This window comes from Lytechinus pictus, chromosome 11 (genome assembly GCF_037042905.1).
Source record: "Lytechinus pictus isolate F3 Inbred chromosome 11, Lp3.0, whole genome shotgun sequence".
In the NCBI taxonomy this organism is placed as follows: Eukaryota; Metazoa; Echinodermata; class Echinoidea; order Temnopleuroida; family Toxopneustidae; genus Lytechinus; species Lytechinus pictus.
This window is the reverse complement of record NC_087255.1, coordinates 25,414,166-25,431,398: the sequence shown is the minus strand read 5'-3', so window position 1 is coordinate 25,431,398 and position 17,233 is coordinate 25,414,166. Positions and strand designations below refer to the sequence as shown.

Genomic DNA, 17,233 nt, shown 5'->3' with positions numbered 1-17,233 from the left:
ATTGTCTGTCAAGTTCCCCTAATTGGCTCTCTGAATTCGGAGAACGGGGAGAAAAGTTCAGGATTGTCTTGGTGGAAAAAAAAAACTCCTTTGGGATTTGGAGGCAGACTAGTGGATTGCGATTATTCACCCCCAAGTTCATGGAAAGTTGAGATAAAAGGTAATTGGATTGGGTTGAATTCATCTGTCTAGGTTTACTCTTTTCCATCAATAAAAAGATACAGCGGGTAGGAACATAGTAAGGCTATGGTGCCCCAGGGGTTTACTGTGAAAAATCAAGAAAACAAGATGTATGTGCATTTGAATATTTTGGTGTGTCCCTGTATGGTGATAGAAGAGGTGATGGTGGTTGGAGCGGTGATAGTGATGATGAGGATGATGATGAGGATGATGAAGATGATGAGAATGATGATGATATTGATGATGATGATGATGATGACGATGATGATGACGATGATGATGATGATGATGATGATAATTACAATGATGTTTGTGGTGATGGTGATGATGACTGTGCCATTGTGGTAGTGGTGATGATGATGGTGATGATAATGATGATGATGGTGGTGATGAGGATGATGCTGCTCCTGCTGATGATGATGATGGTAGTGGTGGTTGTCATAAAAAGCTGCTGCTGCTGTTTATGTTGATGACAGGAAGAGAATTAGAGATAATGACAGAATATGAGTGAGAGAAATACAAATTTAGGGTAGAGAAAAAAAAGATGTATGGAATTAAATATCATGTTACTTGACTTCATTTCATAAAGTTTGTTTTCAGTGACAGTGATAAGCTTATGTTATAAACTACTGAAATCCTGGCTTCTGATTGACTCTGACCAAATTAGTCATATAATGAACACCTTACATAGCAGGCATGTGAGCATCTACAAGCATCTTTCTATTTATGAAAACTATCAATTCAACCTAATTGATTTGTAGGGTATGTCAGCTTGTCAAATCCAAGCATTATCTGCAAAAAGTTTTCACTTCGAGGAGAGAAAGCCAGACGAGGTGGGTGCAAGATGCGCTTGAGTGGGATTGGGATGTCTTTCACACTACGGTGTCTGTCAGAGATTGATCATCGTGAAAGAGGTCTCTCCTCCCTAATGTGTCTTGCGGCTCATCATCAGCGTCTTGGGCTTTATGCAGGGTTCATCAGGATTCTCTATGAGTACTGTCCATACTTGAACCTTGCCGTGATCCTTCCCTCTCTTCATTGGCCCCCAGTTGCATGGGAGAAGGTCATAATTGCATATGACAATGGGGATGTTGATGATTAAGATGATGACAAAAACGATGATGATTATTAATGATGATGATGGTGGTGACGATGACAATGATGATGGTACACATAGTTCATCCCACTTTTTCATGGTTATCTATAGTGCTGTAGAACAAGATGAATTTGACACACTGACATTACGATAGACCTAACTCACTGTAACCCAATGAAATTTGAAGTGTTCACTTTTCATTTGGGAGCAGGCAACCTCCCTTCTCACTTATGACTCTCACATGTTCTGTGTTTTAAAACTGAATAAATCTGTGAGAGCTACTTACATGTACATGATCTACTCATTAGGCCATTATTTTATATTGTAAAAATTATAAACTTTGTAAAAGTATCAATCATTTTATTTCATCATTATATTTAGTCTGATTACCAATAGACCATCTGACCAATATGAAATTAAATGGAAAAAATAACAGTATAATGGATTTATGAAACTAAACCCTTCCTTTATTGGAATCAACCAAGGAATTATTTGACTCCCACTCATGATCATCATGTGGACTGAATGATGAGAATTGACAGCCGTTATCTAATTATCTTCTCTCCCATAATGCATTGCACCTTGAAGATCATTTCCAAGGTAGATATTTCCTATGGGACATCCAGCTTCTTCCAATTATGTCCTTAATATTGGATTTCTTCGCGTTGATGCGAATAGCAGCTTTTCATGTGTATGAGTCATAACCTCCAAAAATCAGAGTTAAATCTCCCCAGAGTTGAAGTCAAGTTCTCTGTCTTAGACAAGGTTCTTTCTTCTTCTACCTCATCCAACAATCAAGCTAAAATTGCTCGTGGTTCATGTACTCTTCTATTCTACAGGATGCAATAACTGTCAGGTTGTATTCCATATCAGGTTGTGTTCTGTGTGATGTTATATATCAGTCCTCGCATTATTCCTTTTTAAACATGTTTATTCTTTTGGTAAATTTTCATGTGAACAATGAAACTATACCAGACCATCCAGAGTGATAACACATGATGGAGGTAATAGTTTCATCAGCTCCTTCACCCCGGGAGCATGGAGAGGCAAACATCGGTGCTTTAAACAGTGCACCCAACAAGCTATCTCAAACAGAGTGGTGACAAACTGCTTTCACTCTTAATTCCGTTATCCCTCTCCCATCGGCTCCAGCCTGAGATTAGATCACCACTCTTCTCCCTCGTTCCCCAGACTCCAGAGAACCGTGCCATCGCATCATCTACCAAATTTGATTTCTCCTTTCCGTCCCAGTCTCCCCCTTTCTATCTGGTGCATGCTGCTGTTTGGCAAAGACTGGAGGAAGATGGGGAATTTTCTGTGGTGTTTGTCCTCTGTTGTCTTGCGCCTGCTGTATTGATTGTTTACTCAGGTTTTCACCTTGCCAGGCTGGGGAGGGTGGTGGATGATGGAAGGAAGATGGTGGTGTCGGTGGAGAGGCTAAGGGGTAATGATGGTGGGGATGGGGGCTGAAAAGATGATTATGAGTCTGAATGTGATGAAGATGATGATGGTGGTGGTGGTGATGGTCTGATGGTGGTAGTAGTGATGGCAATGATGATTGTGATGATTGTGATGATGATGATGATGGTGATGATGATGGAGGAAGATGGTGGTGATGATGATGGTGATGATGATGGTGATGATGATGATGATGATGATGATGGTGGTGATGATGATGGTGATGATGATGGTGGTGGTGGTGGTAGTGATTATGATGATAATGGAGGAGGTGATGGTGATGATGATGATGATGGTGGTGGTGGTGGTGGTGATGATGATGGTGGTGATGATGATGGTGGTGGTGGTGGTGATGATGGTGGTGGTGGTGGTGGTGATGGTGGTGATGATATTGATGATGATGGTGGTGACAGTGATGACTGCTGTGGTAATGATGAGGTGGATGATGACTATGAGGATTTTTATAGAGAATCAGGAAGATGCTATTGAGTTTGGTAGTGATGCAAATAATGAAGATAATGATAAGTAGGATGTGGAGTAGGGGGGGGGGGGGAAAGAGGCTTGAAAGAAGAAGAGGATCATGAAAATCAATAAAAGTGTGTGAAAAACTCACTACCTTCTTTATATTCACCTTACAATTCTTCCACATTTTCTTTCTTTATGCACATTCGCCAAAGCCCAGTCTTTACCGATCCTGTTAAGACAAATGTTTTATCATCATCTCTTTGATCCTACAAGGAATAGGTTATTTCCAAGAAGTGTGTAAAAACATATTTTGATAACTTTCATTAATCAAAACTTTCTTCCAATCTTCCTCTCAATTATACTCTGATTTCTGCAGAGGAAAAAGTTCCAGCCGGTTACCCCGTGATTACCCGGGACCCGCGGCGCTATCTAGTGGTGGAGAACAACCGGCCAGCAACCATCTACTGCGAAGGAGTCGGCAACCCAGCGCCTGTGGTCACCTGGTTCAAAGATTCTGTACCGCTGGAATCCGATGACAGGGTCTACACGATGGAATGTAAGTCTTTAAAATAGCACCTCAGAAATGAAAGGGGGATGATCATCAAATTGAAAGGATAAGAATATTGAATTATATAGCAATGGGTTAATTCTGCAGAAATTGGAAATTTCAATCCATACCCTATGTGGGATTTCAGAGAAAAAATTTCTGGGCCCTGTTGAATGAAAGTTTCCTGTGGGGTCTGCCATTGGAAAAACACATCAATGGAATCATTGTTTCTGATTGGCTGTTAAGCATAGTTACCATAATTGGATAGTAAAAGTTTCTCCAAAAGTAGCTCATATGCATAGGGCCCTTGTACATAAGTACAGTTGAATAGCTGATTTTGATAGGCAATATTGGGTTCCATGTTGTCATTTCAGAAAAAGACATATCAGAATAAAATAACCAAATTTGATTTAACCTTTGATAGGCAGGAAAATCGGATAACCTATTAGGAAGTAAGAATAAGTATTTTCCCTTGAAACTGTTCTTCCTTTAGATTTAAAGCTCAGAAAGGAATCTACATTTCTAGACAGTTGTTACATTTTCTTGGACAGTTCCCATTAGCCCTCTTCAGACTACAATTACTGGGTTATAAATACAGCATTGTGATTGTGAGAATGGCTTCTCTTGAAGTTCAGTTCACTTCTTCAGACAATATATCGTTTTAGAAACTAATAACAGCTTTTGCAAAGCCTTCACTAACATTGGTGTTTTTCTGGCTATTGCCCAGCAAGTCAGCGCCTATTAATTGGTGATTTGTCGTGGTGCAATTAATGCTTCATGTTTTCAAGTTTTTTCAGCTATGTAAAGAATAAAGCAGGGATTTTGAGATGGTATAGGGCTTAAATGTTGGTGATGATTAGCTGATGGCAATTTTCCATCTTTGGAATGATATTAAAGTAGCAATTTGCAATTTTTGCACTGGATAGTCCTAGTGGTTTAGAAGTAAACAAAAGAGTTAATCTTCATTGTCTTTTTTGTTCTAATGCATGAAATGTACTCTGTAGTAGTATCATGCTAGAAATTGATGAAAAAATTTTCAACTAGTAAAACATGACAAAACGCACCCCTAGTAATTTGGCTATAGATGGTAAAAGTAACCAGGTGATGAAATAAGATCGAACTCAGTGCCGTAGGTTTAATTAAGGCATATCTTATCAATATTTTTGTTAATTAACTGACAGTTTATTGTGGATATATTGGTGTATTTCTGTTTCTTCCAAGTTTCTTTCATGTCAGTGACTAACTCGACTCCCAAACCCTAGTAGTATAACATACATGTAATAATATTCTGCAAACATATATACTTTTTTTTGTTATTTAATAGAAATAATTTTTTAAGGATATTAATCAATATATAATCATTTTTCATTAAGTATTTATTTGTAATTAGTGAAAGTGTGGTGTGATATTTACACATTCATGTACCGTATATAAAGTAAATTATACTCATTTATTTTATTTTTATTCAAAATTCTGTTTTTAAGGATGTGATATTCTCTTTTTAATCAGTTTCTTTCTTGCATGAGCAATTATTGAAAGGCTTTTTATTCCTTTATTTGTGTTTGACAATTCAATTTCTTTTCTGCAATATTGGTTGAGGCGCATTTTAATTAATTTTGTTGCATTTTTGTGGTATTCAAAATTGTAAATGACAAAGAGGCATGTCATATGTCACATATGTATATATATCTTTATATCTTCTAAGCCTTGCCTTTGATATATCATTATTATTTTGGGGTTTATAAGTGTAGTATAAAGTATGCATATAGGCCTATATCTTATAGGTAATATTCTCTAATCATTAATGATTGGCCTCAAGGAAAAGCTTTTCAATGTAGTGATCATAAATTCAAAGTTGATAGTGTAGAAAGCTTTGCTATTGTGAAAATGAAGAGAAATTATCTGTTATAATATTAAACCAAATGTCTAAGATAAATCTTGATAACTTTGAATTTCCCTTTTATGAAATTTAGAAATTGAATATGTAAAATCCGAATTCCTGAAAGATCATTTCTTATTAAAAACACATCCGAGTCCCCTTTTCTCTCAAACATTTGTTTACAAACTTTTTGGGGTAAAGTCGTCATAAAACCAATTCTAATGGGATTTCCAATAGTTGCATGTTACATTATTAGTTTCATATTTAATTGAGTCGTCCCGTATAGCTCTATTCATATAACACTAGATTGAATCAATGTTGAAGTCATATGTATGAAATATATATCCTGTATATGTATACTTGTACATGTAGACATTTTGACTAACAGAAACTTTGTTATCTGTTCTTTTATTTACCACACCCTACCTGTTCCCCATCTATGTTTTTTTTTTTTACGTCTCCTGCAATTGTGACTTTATCACATCACACACTCCAACCCCTTCTCTGTTTTTAATCGATACCCACAACACACACAAACACATACATGTGTATCTTACAATCCATATCTACAACCTCCTACAAATGTGTATGGCATGTGTGTCTACAACGTACTGCCACCACTCAACTTCTCGTACAACTACTACCACCACCATTCGTTGTCCTTCTACTACCTACTACCGACTCATATTCAGCCTTTCTCCATGACCGTTCTTTACCAGGTAATTGCGGTGTTGGAAACCACCCCCGCTTCCCTAACTATACCTATGTGTATGGTGAGCCTTTCATCTCCATTTCATCCACTCACTCCCGTCTTGGAGCAGGAAGGTCGCAAGTACACCGGCCTGCATCTTGGGGAGATAAGACCTTTCTGCTCTGAGAGCACCATCCATTTATCATATCATAATCCATGTGAAAAAAAAAACATACTCAAATATTGTTTACCCAGCTTTTCAATGCACATAATAAAAGAAAAAATGTGGCTGTGCCTGGGTGTTATCCTGTTATGTCATGGTAGTCAGATGTCCTTCTTGCGCTGAGACTGTAGTTACCCATAATCCTATTTGAATATATTAGCAGTCCTGTAATACCAAATATAGCCTTCTCATATCTGCATCTGGAAAATTAATTTCTATCTCATTTGTATGCTTGTGTCATTTGTTTACCGCGCTTTGTTCGAAAAGTGTTAATTACTTACCTCTTTTTAGAAATGGCCCTATATAAAAGAAAAAAAGTAGGATCATTCAATAAGGTATCAGATATGGAATAGGTTAGTCTTGAAATCTGGTGAATCATTGGAATTCAGGTTTTATTTTACTGGCATATGACCTGATAAATTCTTGAGTGTAATTCATTTTTAGATGGGCTTCGGGAGGGGGGGGGGGGCTTCTCTATGCTTTTACAAATATACAAGTAGCTGTAAGAAAGTTAAATGTAAAAAAAAATCATTACATGTATTTCATGTATAGGAAAATAATATTCTTTATTCATAGCTCAATCTCTAAATCTTTCGAAGAAAATTCAACTTTGTACAATATTCTGGTCATGCACTTGTGCTCACATTCCATCAAACTTTCAGTGAGAAATTTCTTTTGCAAAACTCTTGCTTTTCTTTCAGTCAAATCTCGTTCGGTGTTGTTCCTTGGATCACATTCACTTTCAAACCAAATTTTATATGATGCATTATGTCCTGTACATGTAGCTCAATTCCTCTGTGTCTTGAAACACCTTTGTGATCATTATGTAGAAAACATCACATATGATTTGCTGGGAGTATTTAGACTAATGGCAATTGCACCTGAAATGTAAAACAGCCAAAATAGTAATAGAAATCTTGAAAGGAAAAAAGCCGGAAGTTGAAGGAAATAATGATTTTATTTTAAATGAGTAATTTCATGAAGGAATAAGGGGTATTAAATATCTTCGCTATTGTGAAATGGATGAGCTGTGTCAGATGAACCCCCCCCCCCTTTCATTGTCATCAGACCCATACCATCTTCCCCTGTCCTTTATTTGGTTGTGATTGCACACAGAGTTCTTTCTTTCCACCCGTTTGTTGTAGTACTGGATTGCAGTTCACCCTTTCATTTGTTGTTGGCATGTCATGAGTAACAAGTGAATATCAGCTCAATTCAAACCTTCGGTGCCATCTTCCGAGAAGAGTGAACAGCAAAATATACACAAAAAAATTGATAAAAAACTTGCGAGAAGTCATTGATATGCAGGTGCAATTGTTAATGAAATTGATCCCAACCTCGTCAAAGCCTGGCTCTTGGGAGATGATCCCATAGAAAACCTGACTCATATCTCCCAGGATGATGAAACACAAATATGACAATCTCCCTCCAAGAATGTTAGCCTTGAATCGCCAAACAGGCACCGGCATCTCTCCTCCCTTTTAGCACGGCGTTGCATCTCTCTTGTCTCGCTGGCATGCAAGCCAGCACGTTCCAGATACTCACGTTACAGCGGGGATGCGCTGCAGATGAGAAAATCAGCAAGCTCAGGTTTCACTGATCATCCATTCATTTTCTCGTTAGATCTCCAGTGGTTGCCGAGTTGCTCTTTGCTGATTTTGGTCGTGACTCGATTGAACCTTAGAATGTTATGCCTGAAGATTCCTCTCTAAGGAGTTGATGTCAGCATCCTATCTGCCGTAATTCTGAAAGTAGCATAGAGCTTCTTAATTAAAGTTTGATGGATGAGTTGAACCTCAAAGGCTGAATTTGCTTAAACCTTGTCAAACGTGCCTTAAAATTCCTCTCTTTAGCAATTGGAAGTTACATTGCAGTCACACCAACAAAAGTGACTCCAGAATTAAACACTTCCATTTTTATTATTCTTGTAGCAGCAGTTGGTTCTGTTGGCGTTTGCAAATCACAACTTTGTATACTGTTTCCAGTGTGTCAGGGAACTTCTGAATCAGAGACGGACCAAGAAGTCACACAGTCTTGTGTCTCTTGTCTCTAGTTCAACACAAGCAGTGCCCTAAAATATAAAGCTTAAAGGGGTACTCCGGGCTGAAAATATTCATATCTAAATAAATACAGTCCAACCTCTCTTATCCGGCCTCCCCTTATCCGGATCTCTCTATTATCCGGACGCACACTTGCCGAGATTTTTTTCTTTCAATTCAATCTAGTACGTGAGGAAATGAGATTTCAATCTAAACTCAATCCTATACGCAAACTCACTTTGATTACATATATTTTCCAATATAGTCTACATACAACAACATTATTTTCATGAAAATATCTCAACCAAATCACCGAAAGAACTTAGGCAGGATAATTTTCCAGTAAATCAGGGGGCAGCGCAAACAGTTCAACACGTTATCTTTTTGTTTCCCGGAAAAAACAACACACGTCTAGCTAGCAAACGCTAGGCCTCAATACGGACAGTGCCATCTATCATGTTTGAGCCTACAGTCAGTATAACAATGGCTGACATTGCGAAGCTGCGATACCGCCGCGATGATCTAATTGTAAATTTTTGTTTCATCGAGTCATTCTCTTTCTTTTGAGGTATGCTCGATGTATATCTAAACCATTTTAGCAGGTAAATTATCCAACAGTTTTGGCCACCGATCGATTTCATTTCCGTAAAAATACCGCCTATAATTTGCACTGACAAGGCAGTGAATACTGTCTGTACGCGCACCCGCTACAATATATAATGTGTAGCTATCGCCGTTGGGGAGCTGAGGCAGCAGCTGCGTGTATTTAATATTGGGTCTCCGAGATCCGGATAAATCCCTTATCCGGATTGGTGCTGGTCCCAACGTGTCCGGATAAGAGAGGTCGGACTGTAGAGTAAAATTCACAGAGCAAAATGCTAAAAATTTCGATAAAATCGGATAAACAGAGTTTAACAAAATACTTTCTTGTTGCTTTTGCAATTATATTTCATATGTTAGGGATAGTTTACTGGTTGTGTCTGTTTTTTTTCTGTTGGAGCAACTAGGCAACCAATGTAAGGTAGCTTTCAGAAATCCTGGGTACTTCTTTTTTCCATGGAAAGCTCTACACTTTTTCATATCACCCCCTATATTCCAGTTTGTGCATGCCAAGTTGTACAGTTTCATAGGCATGGCATGGCTGCATGAGTGTCTTTAAAGCTTATGCGTTGATCGAAGTGCCTCGAAGACTTCCCTGAAATGCTACAAAGAACTACAAAACAAAAGTCTATTCTTGTTATAGCTTTGACCTTATTCGAAGCATTTTGTCTTGTTTATTTTTCTGCTTTTCCATAATCTTGTAGTCATTTTTCTTCTGTACATACTAGCCATCTGTTGCCTAAATGCGGTAACAAAGAACCCACTTTAATAGCACAGTGCTTATCTCTCTAAAGGAACTTGAAGTTTGTTAGCATGAAAAGTAAAACATGTTCCATGGTACATTAGTGTTTGCACTCTGCTCAAAAGAATCCTTGTTGCAAGATAAATATTTTGAAAAAAAAATCATCTTAGCTGTCAAATCCAACAAAAAATGCAAAATTGAATTACATGGCTTTTAGTATGCTTCTAGCAGTTATATGATTTTAGTGCTGTGGGTACTTAGGTCATTTATGAAGTTTATATGATGAAGTGCTGGAATTGGTGTGAATTGGGTATTGCATGCATATCTATTTGTATATGCAGTGCTTTTTGGTTGAATGTATGTAGAATTTATCTAACTTTAATTTAATGATTTTCATGTAATACTCTTGGGAATTCCCAAGTGCTAGTCATAGGGATCTGTCAGTATTTGTGCTGCAAAGTAAAGAATTATAAGTTTTTTTGGGTTAATATGATATACCAATGAGGTTGAAGTAATATCAACATGTGATTGTCATATGGTATTCAAGTTTGAATTATAATGCGTCATGAGCATGAAGCTATTACTTTTTGAAGATACAAGAAACCTGAAAATTTCAACATTAAAATCAAAACGAATCATGAACATATTGTTTCTGAATCTGTATTTCAAATCAATATCTAATATCATCTTTCCTTGTGAAAGAAAATAGAGAAAATATTTCATATGCTAATTTGATGATTGTATTGCGTCTGTTTTCTTTTGTTACTTGTAGCTGGTCTTCAATTTTCCAGGGCGCAGCTGTCTGATCAAGGTCGCTATGAATGTGCTGCAAAGAACTCTGTAGGTACCCGCTATTCTATGGAGTCACAAGTCTATGTTAAAGGCAAGTTTGGTTACAAATTTTCTCTTCCGAAAGCTTTCTCCTATCTCCTTTTTTCCCCTCTTCCTCCACATCCCTATTCAATTCAATTTTTTTTTCATTTATCCTTCTACCTTCCTGTCTTCATTTTTATCTTCCCTGCTTTTTGTTTTTACCAATTTCTCCAACTTTTTCACCTTATCTCTGTCTTTCCCTTTATCTTACTTTCTCCTTTTTTCATTTGTCCATCCATCTCGTTGCTTCTGACTATTCTCCATCTCAATGTCAAGTGAGCCATGTTTCCCTTTCCCTTCCTGCTATCCTGCCATCTCTTCATTTTACTCTCCTACGGCTTGATTTTTGTTTCTTATCAAATCTGTTCATCTTTCTCTTCTCTTTTCTTTCTTCTTCACTCTTTCTCTTCTGCCATCTAACTCAAGTTCTTACGATTCTCCTCCTCCTCCCATCAGAACGTCAAGTGGAGCCTCGTTTTACCATCACGCCTTCCAACCAGGAGGTGGTACCTGGAGGCAGTGTGAACCTGACCTGTGTGGCCTACGGCTCCCCGATGCCCAGGGTACGATGGATGAAAGCCGGTATGGACCTGGACGACATGGGTGATCTTCCAATTGGACGCAATGTCCTGCAGCTGACTGACATCTATGAGACGGCCAACTACACCTGCGTGGCAACAAGCCTTCTGGGGACCATTGACACCTCGGCCAGGGTTACAGTGAGAAGTAAGTTTCAGGACTGGTCTATTTCATGAATGAATAACTGTGGGAATAATCAAAGACTAGAGTCAAGGTGGCGTTTTTTTATTTTGTGAGATACCATTTTTCTGGAGCATTGTATTTGTGCCAAATTGCTAGAATTTATTTTAACGATAGAGTGGAGACCGGATGTGAGCTTTGAAGGTTTGCATGGTGGTTCGACTGGATGGTAAGATTTGCGGTTACACCATGTAAGTTACTCCTGAGAAGGACTTCCTTGAATCAAGTTCAAACAATTTTCAAAAAGCTAAGAGCTTCTTCAAGGGCCACATGGAACCATCACTAAATTACCAAATTCTATAGGAACTGTGCCATTGGAATAAATCTGTATATATCAAGACCACCAAAGGGAGACAAGAAAAATGCTCTTTATGAAAGGATGGTCTTTGTGGGCAGGTTCCTGTAATGCATGTTTCAATGGTGAATTCTATTCGAGGGAAATAAAATTAAACTTTGTCTTTCTAGGCAGGTGTCCCTTCTTTACATGTAGTCACTAAAGCAATTTTGACTGTATTTCCAATGTGAATATTGAGGAAAATTATCGGTGTATGTGTGAACTTTTATTTGATTAAAATATGCACAACATGCATGCTTTATCAATAAAACAAATTCTGTCTCTTCTATTATTCCAGCTCGCCCCAGTGTACCCAGTCCACCCGTGGTGACCGGCTACACCTCTTCCTCGCTGACCGTCGAGTGGAGCACCCTGGCCGGGGACACCATCACCTCCCACGTCCTGCAGTACAAACGAAGCCGATCGAGTGGTTCCTACACTGAGGTGGAAATACAATCCGCGCAGGATACGTCCTTCACGATAGAAGACCTTCTGCCTTACACGGAGTATTCCGTACGCATTGTGGCTGTCAACAGCATCGGGAGGAGCGACCCCAGCGATGAAGTCACGGCTATGACAGGAGAGGATGGTAAGGAGACTAGAATCATATTGTTTTCATTACCTTTTTTTTCCTTAAAAAGAAATCAAAATAAGCATAATAGCAGTATCTTGTGAAATCTGTGAATAAAGATCATTCAAGGAGACAAGAAAATTGTCTTCTTAGGCAAGTGGTCTTTGTGGATTGGTTGGCTTCAGATCCAGATGTTTTGTGTTACCGGAATCTGTACCCAGCCAACCTGTAACGAGAATTCAATTAAGGTGAAGCCAATTGCGTCAGCCTTGGTTCTGGCTGGAATATTCACCCAGGAAGTGGAGAATCAGCATACATTGTGTAAAGGCAAGTCTGACAGAATCCAATAACCAGGATAATGATAATGCATGCAGCATGTATTCCATTGCTTCTTCAGGGTCCTGTCTTACAAAGAGTTACGATTGATCCGATCAACCTCAATTCTATGGAAATTCATTGTCATAATATTTTCTACAGGAAATTTGAACAATGTCCTGTGTAAACAAAAAGATGCACCCTGAACTTTCAAGAAACCAATGAATGTATGAATATACATCATAGTTATAAAATCTTTTGAAGAACATACATTGCTGGTTTTCCATAGTTGTGGTTGATTGGATAAATCGCAACTCTTTATAAGACGGCGTCCTGAACTATGCAAGTGGACAATTCGATGAAATAACGTTTTTTTATTGCTCCCCCCTATACTTCTCCATTCTTGCTTCACTTCATAGGCATCCCAAGTCAAAATCATGTGAGAGCATTTCGTGAGAACTAGAAAACAGAATTAAATAATTCCAGGATGGTCCCACATTTGGGGGGTTTGACATAGATGTTTTGTGCAATTGTCTTAAGTGTTTAATTGAATTCCTAGGGGGTGTCTCTTGATCAAATACTCTTGATTGATCATGATTTACAACAAATTCCAGCAAATCTGCCCTCTTACTTCCCTCGTAATGTTTTATATGTTTAGTGGAATGTGGCTGTGAGACCTTGATCTGTGCATTCTGATGACAGTAAGAATGGTTTGTTTGAATGCGCATTATAATTGATGATTGATTGTAATGTTTTGTGCAATGGACCCTGACTCCTATGTAAACCGTTCAGAAGGGTTCTTTGACGAAAACACAATACGATCAGTCAGTCGGGAGCTTATAAAGATTGAGCTGGGGAAAAAAGTTCCATAAGAGTTGTAAGGATTGTACCACCCAAGATCCATTGCCAAACTTCAAGTCAATATTCCATATAAACCTTGATGAGTATTGAGAACTATGATTCCTATAGACTTTGTTTAGGGATCACTCAGTTCCAGTAGTCTATTGGTTAATAGATTCTCTCAATTCTGTGCAGGCTTTCTCACCTCTTTTCACCTCCATATGATTGAATGATCCCATCCTAATCTTATTCACTCTTCTCGTCTATGGCGAGCCCGTCCTTGAAAATACCTTGGTTTCAATATTGGCATCTCATCCGTTTTCTCTCTCTCCCTCTTCTCTCTCACACAGTACCCGGTTCTCCGCCTATAGAGGTCAGGGCACGCCCCCTCAGCGGCAGCACAATCATCGTCCAGTGGAGTGCCCCCACCACTCCGAACGGCGTCATCAAGGGGTACAACGTCTTCTACACCACCAACCCCAGCAGTGATCCTGAGTCCTGGTTCCACGTCTCAGTGGATGCTGGTCGATCCCTGACCACCATCAGTGATCTGGTGACCATGCAGATCTACTCGGTCAGCGTTTCAGCCTTCACCGTGAAGGGAGAGGGACCAACCTCGCCACCCATCCAGGTCAAGACGCAACAAGGAGGTGAGTTTCTTACATTTCTGAGACTTAGTACATACTTGCATTATATGCACTCGTATGCGAAGTCAATGCCTCACGTTTGGTCTCTGTTCTTTGTAGGGTGTCTGTATGGTGATCGTTTCCTGCCTCGCACAATCTCTGTAGGGTGGCATATGATTCTCGTACAAACTGAGTCATAATCGTCACAGGGTCTACAGTGTTGAAACATCTCTCTACGATCTTCATTTGGCATTTGTTTGATTTTTCTTTGACCCTTTAGAATGAAATCATATGATGCCTGTAGCCACCTTTGATGCCTACTAAAATGCAAAATCAGGGAATCAATTGATCTCTCATTATCCCTCTCTTTACCCTAGTTCCGAGCCAGCCAGAGCAATTTGAGGGTGTGGCCATATCGGCCTTCCAGATCCGTCTGACGTGGATGATGCGTGACACGGAACCCCAAATCGTCCGTTATGAGCTTTACTACAATGTCTCTACCTCAGACATGCACAAGACCATCACTCCGACCACAGACTATGTCCTTGGTGACCTTCGACCCAACACCCTTTATCACATTAGACTGGCTGCACGCTCGGAGACCGGTGAGGGCGCTAGCAGCCCTGTCATCACTGTCAAAACACAGCAATCAGGTAAGGATTGTGATGATTATAATTTTGATAATATTTCAATCTATTTCCAATAATACCACCATTAGTACAATACTATCCATCTGAGAGCACTGCGTGCACACACAAAAAATATTTTTAATGTCCATAGTATTCCCAGATGATTTTTTTTTTTTTACTGTTCACTCTCCATGGCAATTACTTTTTCTTCTATTATTATTATTATTAGAAAATTTATCATGACATTACAAAAGTGCAGTTCTTATGAAATAAATGGGTAGGATTCTTTCAAGGGAAAGTGCTGTTGTTCAATATCACATTGTGAAACCTTGGAATTTCGAGTCCATCTAATGCACTGTACGATTACATTCATGATCGAATAACTTCCTTACATTTCACATAACCTACATCACACATGTTCTTTTTACAAAAGTTTTATCACTGCATGCACGGTGTATAAAGTCGGTTCCATCTACAAGTAAGACGTAAATCCCGAAATGGATATTTGTCAAACCGTTCCATAACTGATCCTAACAGAGTACCTAGTGTTCCAGTCAAGAATTTATCTTTTGTGTTGTATCTGTTTTTATTCTGTATCTCCAATTTACATGTATGTGTATAAAATGTACATGGTATTATGAGAGGAAACTGGGTATGCAACTCCATGTGTGTGTATCATTGTTGATGTAAGTTGATGTAATGTGATGTGTATCTGTAAAGTAACGAATGATATGCCGCCAAATCAAAAAGTAAGAAAATATTAATCCAAGATTGTCTTTTTTTAAAGGAAGTATCTTACTAACATCGCTTCTACTGCAATTTTTTTTTAATGTGCCATCTTATGGTCAAGATGTGCATAGAGCAAATGGCAGTTCTTAAAATCTGAAGTAACGTTAGTAAAATACCTACCCTTTATAGCCGATGAACACATAGCTTAGGGATTAATGGTGGAGCCAATTTTTACCAATGATTGTTATGTGTGATCAATCATACAAATCAACCATACAATTTATTGCTGAGTTTTGTGTTATTTGGCCCTGGAATGAATGTCACTTCAGCGGCCCATTTTATAAAGAGATAAAAACTTTGGTAACTTTGCCATTAACTACCATGGTAACGACACTCGGCAGCCAATCACAATCAAGGTTACCATGGTAGTTACCATAATGGCAAGGTTACCATAGTTGAAAGTCTTAATGTAATAAAACCCAGGTTTCAGTGATTCATTTTTATATTTGTTGACTGGTGACCCTACATGTATCTTGTCTGTATGTACTAACACAATCCCATCACCCCATACCTTCCCCACTGTGTCTTTCCACCAGTCCCCGGTGCTCCACCCCAAGAGGTGGGGGGCACGGTCCTGAGCTCTACCAGTATAGAGGTGCGGTGGAGCCCCCCTCCGGAAGAGGACCAGAACGGTGACATCACCGGCTACAAGATCATTTACCGCAAGATGTCTCTTGTCAGCACCAACGACCCGGAGATGACAGTACAGGTGGAAGCCGACGTCAGATCGTACGTTCTCGAAGACCTTCGCAAGTACACGCTTTACGATATCAGCGTGGTAGCGTGCACAGCCATCGGGGATGGTCCCCCGTCCGATTCTCTATCCATTCGTACTGCGGAGGATGGTATGTATTTGTTTTTCCTATGAAGAAACCCCAGTCTGTAGACCCCGTCAGTCTGATAACTAGGGATATGTTTCACAGGACCAACATTGAAGCATATGTCCTACATACATTACAATGCGTTGTCAGTGAACTTGTCCTTTCAATATTTTGTGAAAACTGCTCCATTAACCTTTGACAAAAATTACAGTTTTTATCCCAAGCTAAGTTCAATGTTGCCTGACTGGATCTCTCAAAAGGAACTTTGAAAGGTTTATTTTTTCAGTTTTTATCGGCTTTTGATTGAATAATCATATTCTTGACCCTATGTAATAAAATATCAAGCAATTCCTTAAATTGTGTTGTAAATCTAACATCTCCTTTTGTACTCATAAAGGAAACATGCATGATTGTGTGAATGTACGTATCATCTTCATATTGATTTAACTGGATAAGTGAATATGTTTGGTTAGGTGTCTACAAATGAAAATATTGTCTAATCTTTTCAACTTTTACTAACACACTAGTTCGAGTTATCTGTGTACCGGGTGTATTTTAAAATTTCAAATAAATAATTTGATCTTGGCATGCCAGGAAGACTTCATGTTTTCAGGTCACATAAACTCCATGGGGCAGCGATAGTTTGTAATATAGACTGATTTTTTTATTTCACATGCTGTTATAGCAATACACAAAATTAAGAGTGAATGAATACAAATGTTGCTTTAGTTGATTCGTTTACCAATTCAGTCTGTG

General features: G+C 38.7%; 1 protein-coding gene across 2 annotated transcripts in view; it reads left to right on the top strand.

Annotated features, from left to right (window-relative positions):
* The first annotated feature begins 3,579 nt into the window (after positions 1 to 3,579).
* LOC129271072 (tyrosine-protein phosphatase Lar-like) overlaps positions 3,580 to 17,233 on the top strand; it is a 42,837-nt gene continuing 29,183 nt past the window's right edge. For both annotated transcript variants that reach the window (XM_054908426.2, XM_064106206.1), the window contains exons 1-7: positions 3,580 to 3,755; positions 10,693 to 10,803; positions 11,250 to 11,519; positions 12,185 to 12,475; positions 13,963 to 14,262; positions 14,616 to 14,891; positions 16,193 to 16,501. In XM_054908426.2, coding sequence (XP_054764401.2) covers positions 3,749 to 3,755; positions 10,693 to 10,803; positions 11,250 to 11,519; positions 12,185 to 12,475; positions 13,963 to 14,262; positions 14,616 to 14,891; positions 16,193 to 16,501 — 1,564 coding nt within the window. In that variant the 5' untranslated portion in view covers positions 3,580 to 3,748. The remainder of the gene's footprint in view (positions 3,756 to 10,692; positions 10,804 to 11,249; positions 11,520 to 12,184; positions 12,476 to 13,962; positions 14,263 to 14,615; positions 14,892 to 16,192; positions 16,502 to 17,233) is intronic.